General features: G+C 40.4%; 1 protein-coding gene across 1 annotated transcript in view; it reads right to left on the bottom strand.

Moving 5' to 3' along the window:
* Positions 1-7,876: 7,876 nt before the first annotated feature.
* Positions 7,877-22,920, bottom strand: part of lrmda (leucine rich melanocyte differentiation associated) — a 207,333-nt gene continuing 192,289 nt past the window's right edge. Inside the window, exon 7 of the mRNA XM_085369800.1 lies at positions 7,877-8,033. Within this exon, the coding sequence (XP_085225926.1) occupies positions 7,954-8,033 (80 nt within the window). The 3' untranslated portion in view covers positions 7,877-7,953. The remainder of the gene's footprint in view (positions 8,034-22,920) is intronic.

Here is a 22,920-nt window from a genome sequence, read left to right as displayed (position 1 = left end):
AAGTTTACCCAGACATAGAAGAGAATCACAACTAATAAACCTTTAGCTCAAGGATACTTGAACCAGCTCTTGTAAATGGATCAATGTTTTGTGCTATTGGCATTTAATCACCATATGCATATCTCAAATAGTGTAGGATTTGTATTGTTTGTTGTGAGAACACCTCAACTTTGCCTGACTCTTACTTCACCTTCATGGCAAAAATGTGTGCGATCCAGAAATAAGAATCTCAGCAACCAGGACAGGAGAGCATTACATTTTTTACAGGTATCCATGATCATGCAGTGATGGAGGTGAACTTGAGCTTTACAAAAAGCCCGTGTAAGAACTGCAAAGAATTTGCTCCAACAAGTTGATCAACTGTAGTAAGTGCTTCATAACTCCTTGGAGTTGTGCTTATCAAACAAATGAGAGCAAACTAGAAATAAATTAAACAACCTGCACTTGTAGGAGGAAAAAAAACGAACAGCTGAATGACAGAATGACACTGCAGTGAATAAATATACAACTCCTGCCTTTTTCCTTTTTGGTTCTTGTCTTCTTGAATGTGAGGCTATAGATATGTGATGCATCACAGTATCATGAAACTATATTTGGTGTGGCCAACATAATTTTACAGTTACTTGACTTTTATATATATATATATATATATATATATATATACATATATACATATATATATATATATATACATATATATATATATATATATATACATATATATATATATATATATATATATATATATATATATATATATATATATATATATATATGACAATTCTGTAACTGTAACTTCGGTCGTTGCTGTGCTTTTTTTTTGGAAGTCGAATTTCCCAGAGGAACCCACCCGAGGGATTAATAAAGTTCTATCTAATCTAATCTAATCTAATCTAATCTAATTGGTAAAATTTGTTAAATGGATTGATCTCTGGTTGCTGTAATGGTGCTAGCCTGTTATTGTGTGGATATGTTTTTGTACATTCTTTTTGATTTATTTTAAAAATGTTTATGAAAAATGATTACCAAAATTAACTTTAACCCCTCCTTAAATGATTTATTTGATTTGACTAAATCTCTCAGTATGATTAGGATTTGGTTAGTTTGTAGTTTGGTATATTCAACCGTTTTAGCATTTTTATCACTGTTCTTTAAATGTGCTTCCTTTAAAAAATAATTAAAAAATCATTAAATTAACTTATTAGAAATGGTTAGTTGAAATAAAACATTAATAAAAACAAAATAAATAAATAGAAATCTACATATTGGCAATCCAAAAAGAAGAAAAAGAAAAACATGGGCTACTTAAAACCTGAGCTCCCAGCTACTGACCACCATTATTGTTTCCATAAAAGCAAGACTGGCTGCAGTAAATAGTGCCTCACCTCCAGAGTATTCATGATTCAAGGATTTCATTTGTGCTACGCCATACCCCAAGGAGGCTGGCTGGATCTCCATGTCTTTAAGACTCACCCACAAACGGATTTCCCTCACCTTTTCCTCACAATTACTCACAGCCGTGTGTCAAAATTCGACTGCCTCTGTATATCACTGTCATCGGCCAAGGCCAAGTCGAGCCATTTTAGAGGCTGCCCTCCAGAGGACCCCAGAGATAGGCTAAGAGTGCCGCAGGAAATACCACAGAGTCTGACATACAGCACGGCACACTTGTCCCTCAGGTCACACCACCGTGGGTCCCATAATATGTGTATTCATATGTAATGTATGAGCATTGTTTACAGTTCAAAACACGTTCATGGGAAATAACCCTCCCCCCAAAAAATCAAAATCTGAGAGAATAATTCCTGCATCCATCCGAAGCAGCCATTTGAGTGAAAGAGCATGATGCCACGGATACTGTAGGTACACATCACTTCATTGTACAGTACACTGCTTGTTTAAGTATTCTCTTGTGCCTCAATGGAGTCATACAGAATTGGCCATGTGAGAAAACCAGCCATTTCTCCTGGGGGCTTTTTTTTTCCTGGTTCCTTTTCACGTCCACTTGTTAGATAAACACAGACGCGATTCAACACAATCAGCACTTCCACCCTCGGGACCTGATAGAAGAAGTAAATGCCAATATTTCCAGGAATTTCCTTTGCAATGTTTGATTGTTCTATTCAAGCATGTAAGGTCTAGCATCTCAAATGAGCATAGGCGCAGAACTCTAGACACATTGAAGTGATTGTTGTCTGCCAAAAAGATTGTTATTGGCCAGTTCATGTGCATATCATACTCATTTTATCTCAATCAAACAGCCATAACATGTAGGGGAAAATACTTTTATTCTCATCTGTTATAATAGCAAAGATGTGTCTTTGTGACATTTTAATATTATTTGTAATTGCATATAATAAACCAAAAAGCATCTTTCTTCTAAAGTATAATTATCAATGACAATAATGTAACTATAGGGGATACTATATGTAGTACTACTTATTTCTTGATGTTAGACAGTATCTGTTTGTCTTTATTTGGGCTGCCAGTTTGTGGAAACTAGGTTGTAATAACCATATAAAACAAGGTTATTACACTCTGGTTTCCAAATAATTTGGAACTCCCATTTATTATTCAAATTTCAAGTGAGGATGTAATGCATTGAACCAAGCCTGCAAGCATGTAAAATCAATGGCAATGATGCTTTGTGTCATACAATGTACAGCTGTAGAGCCCTGGGGTGTGAACATTAAAATGCAAACTTTACATGCCCCTCTGCCATACTAGTGTGTATAATTACTGTATGTTTTCTGCCAAATCAATGTGTTTTTTTTGTTTTTGTTTTAATGATGCAGAAAAAAAAGTGAAAGTGTCTGATCAAATATTTATCTGATTACATGTGGCCGATTGTATTAAATGTGTTATTGTTAATCAAAAAAACCAAACAAATAGAGCGCCTAAGAACGAGGAACAAAGACTCCAAATTTTGCTCCAAAAATTGCATCAAACGATGAATCACTTCAAAACAAACACGAAACAGAAACACGTTGCGTTGTTGTCGTACAATATTTAGCACGACACTGACAGCGATTAATATTCATGAGGCTGCGACTTTGCAGACCCTCAGGATAGTTAAATTAATTATGCTAACAGGGTCATTTAACTGCTTTATTCAAAGCAAAGCAATTCTCGTGCAATAAGTGACACAATAATTACACACAATCTAACGAGAGGACAGTGACAAGTGGAGGAGCGACACGCTCATCTTCATAAAGTACAAAGAAGACATTTACACAGCAGCGCAAAACAAACACAAAACAGAAGTAAAATCCATACAGGCGAGATGAAAGAATAACTAAAGCCGGCTAACAGTTTTACATCCACGGCAGCACTTTCTCTCTCAGAGTAGTAAATTTGATTTGTTACTATGTGTTATTATTTGGAATTATTCATTTTCTCTGTCAGTGCACATTGAGGGGTAATAGAAATGCCAGCAAGGTGGCTGATTTACTTATTAAAATTTTCATCTCAAGGCTTGAGAGGCATGATTGGAGTCTGTAAGAGTAACGGGAAATCATGCATTATGTAGGCGAATTTGACACGACCTTGAGACTTCTGAGCGCAGACCATATATTACCATCAGAGCGACCTTCCCATCCCGAAGATACATCTGATGTGTTTAAGGCTGTTTTACAATGCATTAGGAGGGCTTTACATGTGCTGAGCTCACTTTATTTGCTCATACATTTCACAGGAAGAGTTTAGTGTCAGGCTGATGGGGACCGTTCACAGTGACTGAGTCACTTGTCGAGACAAATGAGCCCGCGGAAACAGGCCGAGGCGTTGGATAATAAGCATTTCAAAGCAAATTCCCGCTTTCCCACTTTTACTTCCCTCCAATATACAGCACATTTACTATTCACTGAACCCATGTGGATTCCAGCTCATCAAGTATTCACGCTTACTGCGATTGATTGACCTGCATCTTGAAGACAGAATAGATATGATTTTTCCCACCAAGCTATGGGGCGTCAGGATCAATATTCTCACTGTTGGTTAAGCTTTTGCAACCTTTAAAATATCAACTCCAATCGATCTCTCTCACATAATTGCCTACATTTTCAAATCAAGTCTCCCACCCCCCACGCCCCGTTTTGTACATGCCAGTGACATTTGAAATGCCTCACCAGTCCTGCCACACGACCTGTTACCTAAGCTAAAGGGCACAAAACACATTTATTAGCATATTACATTTATTGCTCTGTCCACCTTGTTCTGCTTTTCACCCCTGTGCTATAAACATGTGAGAGAGCAAGGCCATGTTATATTTCCATATAAAAAGCCCCATAATTATGGGGGGATGGTTGTTCCCCTTATCAGAGGGAATGATAAGGGAGTACCAAGCCCTTTGAAAGAACGGGGTCCATTTTGATATAATTGGCAGTGGAATTATTTATGACATTAATTGCCACATTATCGACTGGCTGTCAGCTCCTGTGTCAGTCTGTCCATCTTTCTTAGCAGAAAGAGCCAGCTCAGCCTGGTGCCCACTGACAAGCTAATTACTACAGCACAACCCTGAGTGACAAATGTTACTCATCTAAGACCGGCCCGGAAATAAGGGCCACTCTCCCGCCCCCCCCCTTTCAGCTCCTCTGGCTCAAGTGAGACAGCAGTGTGCTGCCAGATGTCTTCAGTAGCAGGAGGGAAGGGGTTTGCATGTCAGACTCAGACAGAGAAAAAGTGGGGTAGAAAAGGAAAAAGGGGGGAAAGAGATTTCTAGAGCCAGGAGGACAGTTAAATCTAAATCTCACCCCATCCTGTCTGCTGCTCTATCAGTGGCCACTTGTCACTCATACAGACAAGTCCTTTTTCCTTTCTCCGCCTCCTTGTAAATTTGCATTAGCTCATGCCAATCAGTCATCAGGCTGTGAGCTGATATCTAGTGATGGGGCGATTGGTCCTTAGTTTTCTTGACAGCAAGTCACACACTCGTGTGCCTTTGGGGAGGAGAATTGCGCTGTGCCAACAATGTAGGAAAAATCTGAGCTCATACAATATGCAAATACATTTTAATATACCTACAGTCTGAAAGCCTTCCAATATTGTGCAACAGTTGCTGTGAAAGTATGTACAGTATTATTGAAGACTGTGCAAAAGGATGAACTTAAATTAAACTTTCTCATATTAAATAAGGATACAGGAAGAGCTATCACATCGTCATCTGTATTTGTGGCTATTAAGAGCACATCAAAACTCAAGCAAAAAGAGCAGTTACTTGGAATACTTATAATAGGCCCAAATCAAGTTTTATTTATTTTTTTTACAAAATGCACGTGCCGTATTGTTAGTATTAAGGTTTCATTGTGTAACGTTTCCTTTCTAGTACAAAAACAGCAAAAATTGTCTACGCAAACTGTGCACAAAGACCTAGATGATGCTCACGCAGATATGGATTCACATAAAAATATGCACATTCAGAGTTACACTTCCTATGCGTGTGCCTACGCACAGACACACACATGCACACTGCGGCTAGTAGAGGAGCCTGCAGGGCCACTATAGCAGAATGTCACTGATCTGCTGTGATGAAGTGGCGTGCCATTTGTTCAGCCAAGAAGTTCCCAAGGAGCAGCCTCAGTGACAGAGCCGAGGGTCAAGGAGGGCACCGCCTACAGGTAGATCTGTGCCTCATACCTTAATTAATCTACTGTCCGTGATGCCAAGCATCCCATTCATCCCACCGCATGCACAAAGGCACACGTCAAGCATATGTCAACCCAATCTGGCACTCCCTGCCCACCCCATAATGCAGTTTGTGTTGGTGTGGCAGCTCGGGATGCATCCCTGACGAGGATGGGAAGTGACACGCACCAAACTCGGTGTGTCCCCCAGCCAGCTCCGGTGGCTCGGGGCCTGTCAATTCCAGCTCCGTCAGTGGCACTGGCTCAATGGCAGTGCCTGTGACACATGTCACAAAGTTTTAAATGTCTGCTCTTTTCAGCAGGATGGCTGGGCGTGCGCCGCAGCCAGGGGAAGGATGACATTTTGTGTCGTGCGGGGGGAACTTGTTGTGGCTCCCCTCTTCCTGCCTCCTCCGGCTGTCAGCCCCAGTTTCCTCTGAACATATCAAAACACAGACAAATAAACCTTGTCATTTTGAAACGCCAGCACTAGTGACCAGGCTCCTGAACGGCATGTCATCTGGAATATGGTCACACAGTCCTGTTGAAAGTTGTGAAGTGAACGAGCAAGCAGACAGACAGACACACACACACACACACACACACACACACACACACACACACACACACACACACACACACACACACACACACACACAATCGTATACTAGTGCAAATGTTTAAGCTAATAGAAATATGAGACGAACTGAAAGAGACACAGTGAACAAACATTGCATCAGGCTATCTCTGACCTTTTCTTCATCCGTTTGTGGATGAGTGACACACTGTACTGAAGCTCAACATGGTTTCTTTCAAGTCTCATCACTGTGGTTTATTCACCTCCATCACTTCTAAAGTGTAAGTAATCAAGCCTTATGATTTGATGACAGATGAGTTTTGTCAGTCACTGACATCTTTAATAAGCTTTATGCAGGAAAAAAATATCTATGTGATGGACAGTTCCTCATTAGGAAACAGTTTAAAGTGCCGGCAGAGGGAACTAAATGCGAAAGCATCATAGTACCTTAAACTCCACATCAAATTGACAAGAGACATGTGTTAGTTCAACCCATTTAATTAAATCCTGTTAATACAATTTCACATCAGATCAGATTTATCACATCCTTTACATTAAAATTTCAATTTGTTGCCTCAGAAATTTGACCTGCTGCTGTGAGAGGGCATTAAACGGATCAATACAACAATGGTAAGCCACAACAATTATAAAGAGAATAACAAAATGTAAACATTTCTCATGCAGCAACACTGGTTATTACATTGGCTTGGATATTCTGAAAATTGTAAAGCAATAAAAGAGAGCAACATTTCAGACATGAACCTGGAAAGAGAAATTAAAGCTGGTGCTGGAATGTTTTATTTTTATGATTAAGCTGCATTTCGTTTGGCTTCTTTTGCTTCAAACAAAAAAAAATGTGCACACTGTAGAAGAAACTCACCGAATCTTCTCAGTTATCCGATTTTCGACTTTCAAGAAGAAATTTTCTCTTTTTTAGACACCAAAAGTTCCAAAAGATAAAAATAACCAAATAAAAATCACATGAGCACAAAAAACCCTACTCCCCTGAAAAAAAATAAAATTCTGCCTCAAACTAAACAAGACACACTGATCATGCCTTGGGTGTCGACTGCAAATCACAGCAATGTTTAATGAAGCTGTAGAAACGCTGTTCTGTCAAAGCCTTGTCTTAATGTTTTAAAGAAGATGTGAGTGTGTGTAAGCGAATGATACACACGGTGAAAGAGATGAGTCCGTGTCAGGCCCCAGGTGTGTGACCATAACCTCTTCACCCTTGATTAGTGGTGGTAGTGGACAAGTGATCCATCATGGCTGTCAAGGAAGAGGACGCAATTGGCTGGGTATGTTTGTCACTGACTCTGTGTGTGTGTGTGTGTGTGTGTGTGTGTGTGTGTGTGTGTGTGTGTGTGTGTGTGTGTGTGTGTGAGAGAGAGAGAGGCTTGTGCTCTTGTGTTTGTGTTTTGAGTCTCGAGTTTTGCAGTTGCAAATGCTTAGAGGCAATCATGTCATTCAGAGTGTCATCTCCGGCTGAGCTGCATGCAGGGAAGCAGAAGCAAAAGAGGCTCTAACTATGGGGCTGCAATATGATCTTTAAAAACAAGGAAACCTTCCTTTTATATAGGAACATATATTCAAGGAATTTAAAGCTTTTCTTTTCCAGATCAGGTGATTAGGTGAACCAAATATCACCACTGGATTCAATAAATAAGACTGACTTGATCCTCCCGTCCTTCTGTTAGCATCTGCTGCCTTCCATGTCCGTCTCTTAGTCTACGGTTGAGCGTCTGTCCATCAGAGCTGATCGTTTCTGATGAATCTGTTGCCCTCTGAGTGCTTGCCATAGTAGATGTAGCGACACTTGGCGAACACTCCTAAAAACAGAAAGAGGAGAGTTCAGTCAGTTTGCTTTAGTACCTGTATATACTTTTCACATTGAAATTTCTAACTGGACTGCATTTCCGTAAACATTTTAGTGTCAAAACTAAACAATCAGCAGTTTCTAGGTTGTAGTATAATAACTGCAGTGCATTTGCAGTGTCATTCGCAGATTAACAACAGCAGCTTTCAACCTGTTGGCAAGACCCTCAGAGCACGTCTCTGATGTGGTTTGTTTATAAGAATGACAGGAAACCAAGAAATAGCAAACTTGTAAGTTCATTTTTAATTACATTTAATTCAATTCAATTTGATTTATATTGCACCAAATCACAAAGCAGTCACCTCAAGGTGCACGAAAACCCTAACTATAAAACGATCCCATCTGAACGAGCACTTGGCAACAGTGGGAAGGAAAAACTCCCTTTAAACATGAAGAAACCTCTGGCAGAACCAGGGGTTCTGCTGAATCCAAACTAGGAGCTGGTTCCGCAGAAAAGGGGCCTGAAAGCTGAAGGCTCTGCCTCCCATTCTACTTTGAAATATCATGAAACTATGCAGATGTATTAATATTATTGAAGGCATCTTCAGGCATCTTCAAAATCTAGGTAATAAATTCAGTTTATCTGTTTGACTTTAAAGACACACAAAATAAGCCTGGCTGAGTTTCTAAATGGGAAACACTGAAAGTACACAAAACTGTTTTGTTTACTGTAGTCGTGCAGTTTTAAATGGCAGGACTGAACTGGGTGTGCGTCTCTGCTTCTTGCAGGCGGGTGAAAGAGGCAGTTTCAGAGAGAGACCTGAATATTTGCATTTGCTTCCAATAGATGCAGCATGCAAGTTTAATCAGGAAGGTGTATTTACTGCATTACAGGAACGTATTTAAATAAGTCAATGCAGACACAAGATTATTTACTTTATCCTAAGGTTACTTTACTAATTATGGATTAAATTAACTGCAGGATTTAATGATTATTTTCATTACAAATTAAACTTTCTGGCATAAAATGTGAAACATTTCCAAATATTCTTTACATGGGTCTTCCAAATAAGAGGACATCCTGCTTTTCACCGCATTTATGTGCATATATTACTTTTCATTAAGGTATCATATTTATACTTAATCAGCAGTTCTTGTGGATGGAACTACAGTACTAGTCAAAACAAGCTGAACTTCTGTGCTATTATTTCATAGAAGATAGGCAGAATTACTTTATCAAAGAGGTTTACATATATACCTATACATATATCTGTCTATTCTATATTATTAAAACAGTTAATTTAGATATTAGCTATTTAAAAAAAAAAAAAAACGGAGAGAAACGTAATCTACCGGAATAACAATCAGGAAAATCAGTAAAACCAAGTATTAAAATTAAAGCCACATCAAAGGGGGATGATGGTCTGTAGTGCTTTTCTTGCTTTATTGCGAGGCGGTGCTGTCCATGCAGAGAGCTGCCCCGAGCTCCGTATTTGGTTTGCAGACGTTGATGTCACATCGCTTCCACTGCCACTTGATGAATGTGGTGGGCTGTACCTAGGTGTCACCTCTCGCCAAATGAGGCAAGGACAAGTGGCATTAGCGCTGTCAATGATCATCTGACAGGAGAACAGATAAAGCTTTCACCATTTTTTTTTCTAAATAGACATCAAGTGCATTACGGGAGGAGGGAGGGGCAGGCCAGATGCAAGGCAGAAAAGGAGAGACTCATTGGAGAGGCAGTGTCGCAGAGGGATGAGGGGTGCTCCAAGTGGTAAGTCCAATCACATAATCCAAAGAGACATTGTCAAGGGCGAGGAGAGAATGGCAACTAAGTGACAGAAAGCAGAGACGGGGACAGAGATACTGGTGCCATATTAGTGCCAAGCATATTCTGATGCCACCCTCAATTCTAACCAAACCTGACACATCGCTCTCTTTCCCCCACTCTCTCCGACTCTTCAAAGTAGGCTCTACCGAGTGACACACACATATGCACACATATAGAGCACGGAGAGACACACACACACACACACACACACACACACACACACAGTCCCTGGCAGCAGTAGTGGGTGTTCTGTCAGGCGGCGGAGCTGTACAGCAGCAGCAGAAGCCCACAGGCCCGAGGACAAGCTCAGTCAATCTAAATCTGGACTTTGTAGTGGAGCAGTGCTCATTTCCCCTCATAGCCCAGCTACTTGAGGTGATCCAAACACTGAAGTGTGAGAAGCTGTCACCTCCGATAAAATCCAGGACCAGCTCCGTGCCTGCCTGCTCCCCCGGTGTACGGGGGGTACATACACACGTGTGTTTGTACGTGTGTGTGCATGTGCTTCTCTGACAGTCAGGAGGCTGGGGTGGGGGGGATGAATTCCAGCTGCCGTGATTTGCCTGGGGATATAGGTGCCACGGCTGGAGAGTGGGCTTGACACCACTGGAATCGGGGTGTTTCACAGTGCTCTGATCACATGGGTACCGGGGCCTTTCACATATTCACAGCTTACCCAGCGAGATAGCTCGCGCTCTCCAGGAGTAGGGCGATGGGGAGAAATGACCAGAACCAAGGCTCCCAATAAGAGCTTACCTAGAGGGGATATATTTGTAGGTTGCAACCAAAGCCTTTCAGAGATAACCTTCACAGATGAAGGAACTAAAGCCAAAGGCCCCTCGAACCTTCACACTCCGCTGAGCTCGTCACTAGCCTGTGGGGACTGAGAAGGATTGGAGGGACCACATTCTGTGATTCTCCAGTACCAATCAGAAAGCGCTGGAAAATGTGTGACCTGTAACTCCACAACAGCGCTAATATATACACTTGTGTGCGATCATAGGAGAAGTGGGAGTTTAAATTAAGGAAAAAAGGGAAGAACAAAGAACAGGCAAGAGGTCCGTCTCCCAGTGGGTGAAAAAGTGCATGAACGTTGAAAGCTCTACATTTCAGCACTACATTAAGCGGTGTGTTTGGTGCATAAACACATTCCAGTTCACTGCATTCCCTTCACAGCAAGTGTTTGCTCTTATTACAAGAGAAACCAGGAGAAAGATGGGGTGGCTGGAGACAGGAAAGGGAATAACTAAGCCAAACTTGGTCTTACATAATGCCCTCTGAGGCCACACTCACGCCGGTGGGGCTCTGCCTGATGAACTGATACTTAATAAAAAGTGTTACAGTGCCAAACGTGCTAGTGTACAATATCCTCTGTGTACCCTGAGACATGGATGAGCACACTCGAATCAACACCCACACTCTCAACCATGTACACATTATCACAAACTCATACCCCCTTTCATCTCGAGCACACGGGGAGAACGGTGGGAGCAGCCATTAAAGTGACAGATTAACAAAGTGACGGGGAGGCTAACGTTTCCATCATGCCCTGGTGGAGCAACAATCAGCCCTTTATACTACATACTGTATGTCACACAGCCCCAAGTTAGACGCAAACCCTCTTGTCTTTATTAAAAGCTTGCACAATTGGTTTTTTGCATCTCCTGCTTGGTGATTGCTGCAGTGTGGGTTCATCGTCAGAAAAGTCTGGTCTTTTGCGAGCTGATTACCCAAAGCATGTGTCCTCCCCACAGGGGCTTGATGGGCCATTCTCCCACAGTGTGAGTAAGCTAACTGTGCAAGCGTCATGTTTACAGTGCTCTAACACCAAATCAACACATACAGCATCAACAGTTGCTGTTGAACACAGAATTTCTTAGTAATAATAAAGTACAGTATAACCAAAGGGGTAAAGCAATCCCAGCAGACAGAACTGACAAAGTAATCAAGGGTGTTTTATTGTTTTGCTGCATAAGATTAACACAACAAAAAGTCATCAATAAACATTTGAATAGAAAGACAATAATGTATTCCTAATCAAGTTTCATTGTCCTTTGTAGTTCAGAGTATGTTTTTATGTTTCTTTCAGATAATTTTCTGGTATAACCTGCAGAGATGAATGTCATTCTTTTTTATGTGGATATTTAGGAGAGCATTAGCTAGTCCTTTGTTTGAGATTTATGCTGTAATTATTAAATTGTAATACCGAAGAGGCGCCGCCTAAGAGTATTAACTTGGCAAGATAGCGGTAATACATGAAATATGATTGTACAGCAAATAATAAAATGCATCAATCTGTGTGGTTTTAGATTATACCTGAACAGTCATTGTCTTCTGTTGGTAATGCCTGAAAAGTGGGCTAATCTCCAGCAATTTTACTACATTAACTCCTCACCTGTTAAAGATGCTGTGACCTAACAAGAGACATCAAGAGAAATGTGGAACCAAATCTGATGTAAAATAATATTAGTAATAGTATTAACAGAGAGGTAGTAGACATAGCTTTCGGGTGTCTCAAAACTTAACAGATGGAAGAAGGCAGATCGTGTAAGAGACATAGTTTGTGTAAGAAATAAGGACTTGGACTAATTTTTTAGCTCATAGCATGTGTGGGTCTTGTAGCATTTCATCAGCGCACACTTATAAGAGGAAGACAGAGGGAGTCAGAGAGGGGAGGGAGATGGAGTGGGTTTAATGATTGTTCCCTGCATACAATCAGCTTGACTCTTTTCAAGGGCCATCAATATGTCACAGAAAGACACATCCAACGGATGTAGCTTTTAACATCAAGGTTATCTATTCTTGGCATGAATTCACTCCCTCCACTCCTAGTTTCTTGACCTGTCCCCTCTCCACATCTATTCTCCCCTCTTGTCTTAACTGCTTCCACTTTGTCTTTCTCCTCCTTTATGCACTCTTCTGCTTTCTGATTATTCACTGATTTTTTTTTTTGTAACCACACTCTCCTTTTTAGCGACTTAGCCAACAATTTGTGCGTTTCAATCCGTCAGGGGGGAAAAAATATAACTTGAAGAATCCAATTAACAACACAATTACACTCTCCGTATTATCTCCAAGGGCTGAAATAACACTGGGCAGGTGGGGGATGGGGTCAGATGTTGTTCATCGCTGGCTTCTATAAGAATTGGTGCAAGTGACTTATGGGCTTGGGGTGGAGGCTGCTGTGAGCCAGGGCTATTATTGTGGACACAATCCATCTCCGGCTGTCCTTTTATCAGTTCAGCCCAACGTCATGAGATGGAGTCGCCATCTTCTCTCTATAGGGAAGCCGGTAGATAGATAACCCCTCTGCGTCCCATAAACTAACAGGCAGTAGACTGTGATTCAGCCCACTGAGAGGTCAGCTGGCACACACAGCACATTGCCATGGAGAGAAATTGAATTGTTTCACTTAGTACTGGTGTGCTGGCTATGTGTGGCAGTATGAACTAAGTATATTTTTCTTTTGAGTGCCACTTAAATATTGCCAGAGATAAACAGCAGCAGCAGCAGCAAGCAACTCAAAAGCCAGCACAGTACTGAATGTGGAAATGCAGCACATACTTTCTCTTTCTTGATTTCATATAAATAAGATGAATGAGTGAATAAGATGAAATGAACGACGTAACAGAAGCTGGATCCAGTTTGAAAAATAAAAAAAGATGCCATATAGAATAAAATGACATTTCCACACAGTGGTTGTAAGTAGAGCTACCCCTTAGACAGACTTCCGGTACGTCACAGGGTTAAATCAAAGACACAGAAAACCACTAATACGTCCACACCTATGAACAATTTGGAATCACACTTAAGCCAATCTATATATTTAAACACTCATTGTTTAGGTAAAACCTCTCCTTTTTTATTTTTGATGTGCGGTTCTCAGAAAAGCTTTAAAATGGCATGTTCGAACAAAATCCATTCCTATTCAGTCTTAACTAATAGACTCTTATGTCCATTAGTTAGCCTTTTTAAACAGCTGAGGTGTCACCCATCTTTCACCAGTCCCAAACAAATCTCCTGCTTGTAACTTTAAGAATTAAAGTGACATTTGTCCTCCATCAGTAAAAAATATTTAGTCCATTAAACATAAATAGCTGTCATCATGATGCATGCCCTGGGCTTATGCCTTCCCTGTTCCCCTCCTGGCCGTTTACTGCGCCCAAACAACTGCAGCGCCTGCATGTTCTCAACTTCAGCGTATTGATTAAACTTTTAAATAGCTGCCATATAACCCTGGGACATCAGGAAGATTAATTTGCGTCAATGTTCATCTGTAATTCATTAGCCATTTATACTCTCCACATTCACACAGGCTATCAGGGAAATGCGCCCCATTTTTCACCAAGGCAGAGGCTGGGGAGAAGGGAGAGGAAAAGGAGGGAAGAGAAACTGTGTAGGGGAGACAGGAAGGAGGGGATTAAAAAGCCTACAACATAACAGTGAATAGCAAGCCATGTAGGATGCTAAGACATGGCACATGGTGCCGTTTCATAATATTATATAAAATACGGTGATGTATTATACTTTTACTTTTATTGTTGCTGCACAAGCTTTCATTAGGGCCTTATTTCTTTTTCTTTGGGTGTGAGGTATTAAACAGAGACCCTGACCAACACAGAGACAGATGTAGAAACTTTCTACATGATTCAGATGCTATAACAACACACACCGAAGGCCAGCAAAGAATTTAAAAAAAAAATGGCTGGCGCAAGTGTGACAGATGGAGAGTTGAAATATTTGCTACTGCCACATCCTGATGGGCTTTCAGAGGAAAGTTGCTGGGTCATGGCTCAAACAGCGCTGATCAATACCAGGTAGCTTTTTCTACATGATTCTCCTTGAGGTAGACAAATAGCACATTCAGACGCTGAAGGCTGGCTGTGTGACTGAAGGATTATGATTTACAATAGCATATATGCAAACAAAAGGTAGGATAACACCCTCTCCTAAAACGACATGCAGTGCACATAACTCAGGATTGTCAAACTCATTTTATATAGTGTGTTTCAAAGAACAAGGATTCTGTGATCTTAGGTGTGTAGAATAAAAGTTCTGGCAGTTCATTGCTCAGACTGTTCTGTAATTATAAAATCTAAAGTTTTCATCAATTTAAAGAAAATTACATGAAAAAACAGGAACGTTTTTGTCATTTTATTGTTTTTATATTACTTAATTATGTTGTAGTATGTGTAATATGAATGGGGCGGGGGATCTTTATCAATAGGAAAAGGTGTAAAACTTGAAAGTGCAAAAATCTATGCACTTCCTCACATTTTTTCAAAGCTGTCCAGTTCCGGCCCTGGGGCCATATGTTTAAAACCCCTGGCATAACCTGTGCATTAGCAGGCATGACTGAACCCTTACAGCTGACAAACACTTAAAATTAAAGACTCTAATTGAACACTTTAAATTTATAATCATATATACAGGTAAATGCCTGTCAGTTATCCATCTTTGCACCTTCAACTTATGAGGACGAGAAGGAAATTGAATTCGGGGGCACATAAATTTTGACTGAAGACGAGATTACCATTCTGAGGGGTCTAGTAAAAAAAAAAAAGAAGAAGAAGAAAAAAGGAAATTAATTTCAGTGACGTTTATTCCTTATAGAGCCAGAAGAGAAAAATAGTTACAGTAGCTCTGGAGGCTGCAGATAACAGGAAGGTTGTTTAAGGTGGAGGACAGAAGGTCTCACGTCCCCCTTTTGAGGGTCTTTTGCAAAGCATACATTGTCATGTAACCAACAGAAACCCAACCGCAAGCACATTAATGACAGGCTGGTTATTTACTCCTACAGTTCATCTGCTCTTAAAGGCACGTGAAAGCACTAATGACGCAAGTAATCATAAGCGCTCATTTTCTGCACGCCACATAGCCTGACACTGATCGATTGTGTTCTTCATTACGCTCGGGACTTCTAATTAAAAGAAAAGCCCAGATAAGTGGTTCAAACCTTTGACCAAAAACACGAAAGAAAAAGCGAAAATCACAATTAGAGATTTGACTGTGTTTGTTAATGACGCCGTTAATAAGAGCGGCTGGTGAGTCGCTCAATGAAGGTTTAATCACTGGGACAGGATTCAATAACAAAAGAGCATAATATTAATCACCAGAGAGTGATAACTTCACTGTTCATCTCTTTGACATTGGAGGAAGGGATGAATTAATGATGCACTCCATCCGAACACATTAAATAATAATTATCAGGCAAAACAGCATGAAAGGGACTGCATAATGAACCCCATTGTCAGGTCAATTACAACCACATAAAACTGTTCAAAGGGAAGTAGCTTGTTACTAGATGGCCATACTTGAAAGGACAGCTGTGGCTTTATCAGTGCAAGGTGCTGGGCAAGCCATTCGCTCCCATATCAGGGCCTAAAATGTGCGGAGGGGGTTGACATACAGTTTATTCTTAGAGGGCACCGAAACTCTGTCTGGCTGCACATGCCTACTGTAAAAAGCTAGAAGCATCAGTGAGGCGTTCAGTGAAGACCACATCGAAAATTGTCTAGCAAGAGATAAATGACATGACAATGACAATGTTTTGCTGGCTCTAAAGCAATGTCAGTCGCTAAGTGCCATGTTAACTAAACTCAACTACACAGACAATGATGGACTTCACGCATCAGTGGACAAAATGGCACCTCACTGCCTGTCAGTGGTAATTTCCATCAAATCAAGGATGGCCAGCAAATTTAGCCATGAGTGTAACTGCTGCCGGAGTTTTACACATGCACTGATAATTTAGGTACACATTGTGCAGTATTTTCCTTCTTCGCCGCGCTATAAAAATCGACAAATTTGGTTTCACTGAGCATTAGGCGTATCAGCTTGTCCTCTAGCTCCACTTTTGATCTAGACATCAATTACTGCATGGCTGCTAGTACTACTCTGAGACACTCTCTTAAACAAACAGCGTGGCAACCTCCAGCGTGACACATATCAATACTGATCTGACGTCTTGTTCCACAGTCGACCCCCTCAGTTCCTGCCTGGCTGCACCTGCCTGACTGGAGTGTCCAGGGTTGGCTGTACTCCTTCACACTTCCTTCCCCTGCAGACATCAAACACTTATTAGTCCCCATCCTAGGCCTGCTAACTGACTGGCCAGTCTGGGCCACACGGGGACCCCATTATTAGAGTCATTTCAGTGCCCATCCTGACGCGTGTTAGGCAGCTCTCTACCTGGGGCTCCCTGCTCCCTGCCTGCCCGACTGAGTGCCTGGCCAGCCAAACAGTGATTGAACATGACATGGTGACAGAAAACAGGGGAGAAGGGCAATGGAAATAAAAGAACAGAGATGGCAGAGTGAGGCAGACAGAGATGGGAAAGAGGAAGGTGGGTATGCTAGCCAGAGCCCTTGTGGCGTAGGGTGTGCCCATCAACACGGATGAGCGTTAGCCAAGAGCCGCATGTCACAATGATGGAAGAGCTGGATCACTCACATCAGAGCTTCATCTGACTGGAAGATATCAATCTCCAGGCCTAATCCAAAAGGACATGGTAAAATATCCTTTAACATTGCTCTTCCACCCTGTCTTTGTGTGTCCCCTGCTTCTGTAGCAGATGAAAATGTGTGTAACCTTCGTCATTGGACCTCAATCGACCACACTCATTTTCACATCCCATTTCCTCTGTCTCTAGCACTGACAGTCAAATTATGAGGGGCAAAATGATGAGCAAAATGGTACCTTGACAAATGGCATTTAGCCACTAAATACAGAAAGAAAAAAAGAGAAAGGATTACTTACATATGTGAACTGCTGAGATGTTTTAAATCAGAGATTTGAGGAAAACCAACATTTTTCTAGTGATGGCGTGGTTAAACTTTGGTGACATCACAGGTTTTTTTTTTAGCTAAGCATGCATGTTACTCATGTGAAAAGGTAGAAATGTTGTCAAGATAAGAGTGAAACCCCAGTACTTAAGATTTGCTTTTCAGAATTGAATTATTCAGAAATAATTGCAAAAAGTAACACACATATAGAGTATCTAATATTGGTTGATGCACTTGCAATTGTGCATATGCAATCTGTGCCATTTACCTTGAAGGGGTATGCTATTCATGTCCAAGAACTGACAAGCTTATATGATATGTCCACCTATTTATTCATTTAGTTTGGTATCCCCATCACTTCAAAAAGTTGAGTTTGCTAATCTGCTTTGCAACTTTTCACCACTGTAATGTATACAGTTTAGATCTTCTCACTAAAGAACTAAAGTTGAAAATTAGGTGGCTGGCTAAACAAAGTCATTGACAGCATTATTGATACTTATTATATCTACTGAAATAGAAAATGATGCACATATATACACACACATCCATCCATCCATCCATCCCAAAGCTCAAATCATCTTAAACTGGTTTCTTGAACATAACAATGAGTTCACTGTACTGAAATAAGATAAGAGATAAGATAAGATAGAACTTTATTAATCCCTCGGGTGGGTTCCTCTGGGAAATTCGACTTCCAAAAAGCACAGCAACGACCGAAGTTACAGTTACAGAATTGTTATATATATATATATATATATATATATATATATATATATATATATATATATATACACACACACACACACACACACACACACACATATATAAATACAGAGACAAATATAAATAAAATATACAAAGGGGATAAATAGAATAAATAGGAATAAAAGATAAAAATACAAGTGAATTGCACATTTCAAGTATTGAGTCTATTGCACTGTTGACTATTTACAAAAAGTATTGCACAAGGTATTGTACAGTGAGGTGAAGAGGCACTACAGCTTAGTTGTTCCCCCCTCCTTTGTCCTCCTGTTTCCCCTCCCTCTCCCCTCCAGAGAGGAGTTAAACAGTCTGATGGCGTGTGGGACAAAGGAGAAATGTGGGAAATGGCCTCATTTCAATTCAATAGAGCACCTTTGGGATGTGGAGCAACATGAGATTCACATCATGGATGAAAGCCTACAAATCTACAGCAAATGTGTGATGCTATCATCTCAATATGGACCAAAAGCTCAGAGGAATGTTTCCAATACCTCGCTAAATCTGTATCATTAAAAATGAAGAGTTGTTGAAGGCAAAAAGGATCCAATGCAGTACTTGCAAAGTCTGCCTAACAGAATTGTACATGCATATAGTATGTATTAGATCTGCACAATTAATCAAATTTTAATTTCAATTACAATTTTGGCTTTCTACAATTAAATGTATATGATCGAAGAATATTGAAAATGTCTGTTCCTAAAATAAAGTTAGGTCCATATATATTTGGACACTGAGACAAACCTGTTTACTAAAAAATATTTTAATTAGATATGTGGCACTATGTTAAAGACAGAGACATGAAAATAGTAGCCCCCCATTTTATTTTATACTCAAGGACATTTTCTTTTAGTAAGGCCACTGCAATGTAAGTTTTACTGTTGTATAAGTTCCGCCAGCAGAGGGCGCTCGGTCCTGTACGGGCGCTCGGTCCTCGGTAGCTGACGCTACACTAGAAGAAGTAGTGCCAGTGGTGAAGAGGCAGCGTACGGCCTGCGCGCCAAAGAGAACTGATTGTCTTATTTTTCTGTTTTTACAGGTAAGCTGGGTGGTTGATAATATAAACAGATGTTATAAAAGTGACAGACAGCAGTGGCGATTAATGATAAATGTCTTGTGTGTGGCGAATGTTAAGCTAAAGAGCTAATTTCCAAGTTGGTCCAGTTGTTAGCCTGTGCCGATCCAAGTGTTAGACTGTACCGAAACTCTGTGAGCTCGGTGCAGGTGTATTTTTGGGTTAAAGCCACAAGATATATATTTTGCACAATAAGAGAAAGTGTGAATTGCGTTATGTTTAGTTCATGAAGAGTGAATGCTTTAGAAATATGTTAAGAAAAACATTTATTTGAAAGAGATCTAGTTTATTAAATACAGTTAAGAAGACAGGTTCATAAATAGATTTAAAGAAAAGAAGAGGAATACTCTTGAATGGCTAAGTCATCCACCCGATCTTAACCACGTTGAGCATACATTTCATTTGAAGGCTAAACTTCAGACAGAAAGGTCCACAAACAAACAGCAACTAAAAGCCGCTGCAGTAAAAGCCTGGCAGAGCATTAAAAAGGTGGAAACCCAGCATCTGGTGATGTCCATGAGTTCAAGACTTCAGGCTGCCATTGCCAGCAAAGGGTTTTTTAACCAAGTGTTAGAAATGAACATTTTATTTTCAGTTATTTAATTTATCCAATTACTTTTGATACTCCTGATATGAAGGGATTGTGTTTTAAAAAAAAAAAGTTTTAGTTCCTCAAACTTTTATGCAATCTTTTTGAACTACAGAACTAAAACTAGAAAATAATTTCTGTCCAAATATTTATAGACCTAACTGTAGAACGCAAAGCAAAAGCAAATTTAGTGCCCCCTAAAGCAGTGCCTGACCGTGTCAGGAATGTAGCACAGTGTAAGTTTTGTACATTATCAGGAAAGAAGCACAGCACGGACGTTAAATCGCTGTTTCGTTTACATGAGGTGAAATAAAACCATTTTTGTCACTAAAATCAATGAATAATTGTGACAGGTTCTGATGGGAGTATTGATCAGAATTATCGCTTTAATCATTTTGGCCATAATCATGCTGCTCTGATATGTATTTAAGAGTATTTTAGAGCCAGACATTGTGTGAGTTATAGGTGATTATGGGAGTACAAAATGCGAGTACAAAGAAAAGCAGCCAACAGATACTGTAAATTTAAGGTTAAAAGGATGAAAAATGTGCACTTGGTGACATCACATTCAGCTTATAGCAGTGTCAAATTACATGCCGTCATTTCCTGCCAGAATTACAACTGATGAACCCAGGGTAGCCAATAGGGCTGAACGATATATCGCATTTGCGATAATATCGCGACATGATCAAGTGCAATTTTCTAACCGCAAAGGCTGCGATTATACTCTGGACATGTCCAAATTCATGGGCTGCATCCTCCTGAGGCCGCATTTGTAGACCGATTACGTCACAGCGACGTGCCGAAGGCTGTCCAAATTACTACCATATCCCAGAATTCATAGCGCGGCCCAGCCAAACTCCAGTTTCCAGCAATGGCGGCCGCTACTAAGTTTTAAAATTACTCATACTAATCTTTCTGGGTCACAAAATAAACTTTTAACATATTTTCAGGCGAGAAAGTAGTTGTGTAAACATCAAATATCTGCTCGGTTTATCAAGATATCCCATATTTGCAAAAGTGCTTCGACGTTTTCAGAGGCGTCTGCTACCCACCAGCTCGACAGCTAGCCGGGACCTCGAGGGTTACTGATGCGGCCGAGAACGGCACAACTCCCGGCACATCATTTTCAGATCACCGCGGAGTTTCGCTGCTCGGGTTAAACGTAATATATAAGTCACTTAGACAACCTAAAAATGTTATTGTTGGGTTTTTTTCAGTGTTTTGTTTGTTCGTGAGTAAATCGGTTTGGCTGAGATTAAAGTTATTAGATTAGATAAAATAAAACTTTATTAATCCCCCGGGTGGGTTCCTCCTTGGTTTTCACACAGCTGACTAAACGTCAAACAGAAAACTTATTAAACAGAAGTATGAGACAGTCGAGAATTTACACCAGTGTCTGGTTATATTTTAGATAGCAAGAAGCAGACGGCCGAGTTTATTAAACTCCACCGAGACAGCGGTGACGCTAATCAGAAGGCTAGACCGTCCAATTTCACGCCTTTAAATTTTAAAGGCGTGTTTGTGTGTGTGTTTATACAATTGCTATTATGTTTGCACTTTATGTGTAATGTTACTGACTGCAGAGATCAGTAAGATGTGTGTATTTTTTATTTATTAGTTTTATTTATTTAATATTATTTTTTAATTGAATGACTGTCTAGTAGTTCACAGATGTCGAAAAACTGAGTGTGGTAAAGCCACTGATTTTTTTTATGTATATTTCTGCAATCTGCACATTGTACTGACTTTCATTTTAATGTTTACACCAGGGTTCCTTGTCAGCACTTTATGCTCAGATGTTTGTAAGCTAAAAATAAACTATTGTGTATGTTCAAATATACTGTTGTGATTGAAGAAGTTAAATAAAAATGTCAGTCATCAATTCATGCATCACCTCATGTCATCATAACAGAGGTCTGTCTTCCAGGAAAGAACAGTTTAAAATTAATGTAATATAGTATTGGCCATACTATATGATGTATTGCTTGTCTTTGTTTAATAATACAGAAGACAAAGACCTTAAAAAATAATCGCATATCGCATCGCAATCGCAATATTGGGGCAAAAAAATCGCAATTAGATTATTTTCCATAATCGTTCAGCCCTAGTAGCCAATCAGATTTGAGGCTGTGGTGATGATACGTTTGTGTTTTGTGAGATTCTTCATGCCCCTCTGGCCTCCCTATGCCTTATGCAGATGGATGGCTCCACTGCAACTCTATTTCTTTTAATTAATATGACATATCCCCTGCTCATATGCAGAGAGTGAGGCAGGGGGACATGGAGATGAAGGTATGAGGGAATGATTAACTGTGGATCTGTCCGTCCTTTTGAGAAATGATCTCGCCTCTTCTGCTCTTCCCAGTCTTCCCCCCTCCTCTCTTCATTTCTGTCTTCCTTACGCTGCCTTGTCCGTGCTCCTCTTTGGCTCACTTCATTTCTTTCTGCACCCTCCCCTCTCTTTCTGTTTCCTCTTATCTGTGTCTCTCTGTCTCCCCTCTCTCTCTCTCTGTCTCCCTCCTCACCTCTCCTTCCCCCCTGACACCCTCGGACTGTCCTCAGCCCCTGCACATCTCCTGACAGGTAAAATAATAACGCTCGTACATCACTGCCCCGAAAAAGTCCTATAACCTAAATCTTCACTTGCCACACACCCCGGGACTCAATTACTTTATTGACATGTAATCTTCATAAGGGGAGAAATATTGAGCATGTAAGGTCAGCTGGTTATGAAGACATATTATCATATTATCTGCATGAGGGTTGTAGGGGCTAGGACCTGACAAAGCTAATTATAATGGTACATGTTTCAGAGCTCAGAGCGTATTATCTGCTTGGCTGCTTGGTTGAGCCACAGCT

The sequence above is a fragment of the Diplotaxodon limnothrissa genome, linkage group LG13 (assembly GCF_057381915.1).
Source record: "Diplotaxodon limnothrissa isolate DT_005_m linkage group LG13, D_limnothrissa_male_GT1.1, whole genome shotgun sequence".
In the NCBI taxonomy this organism is placed as follows: Eukaryota; Metazoa; Chordata; class Actinopteri; order Cichliformes; family Cichlidae; genus Diplotaxodon; species Diplotaxodon limnothrissa.
This window is presented reverse-complemented; position numbering and strand designations above follow the sequence as displayed.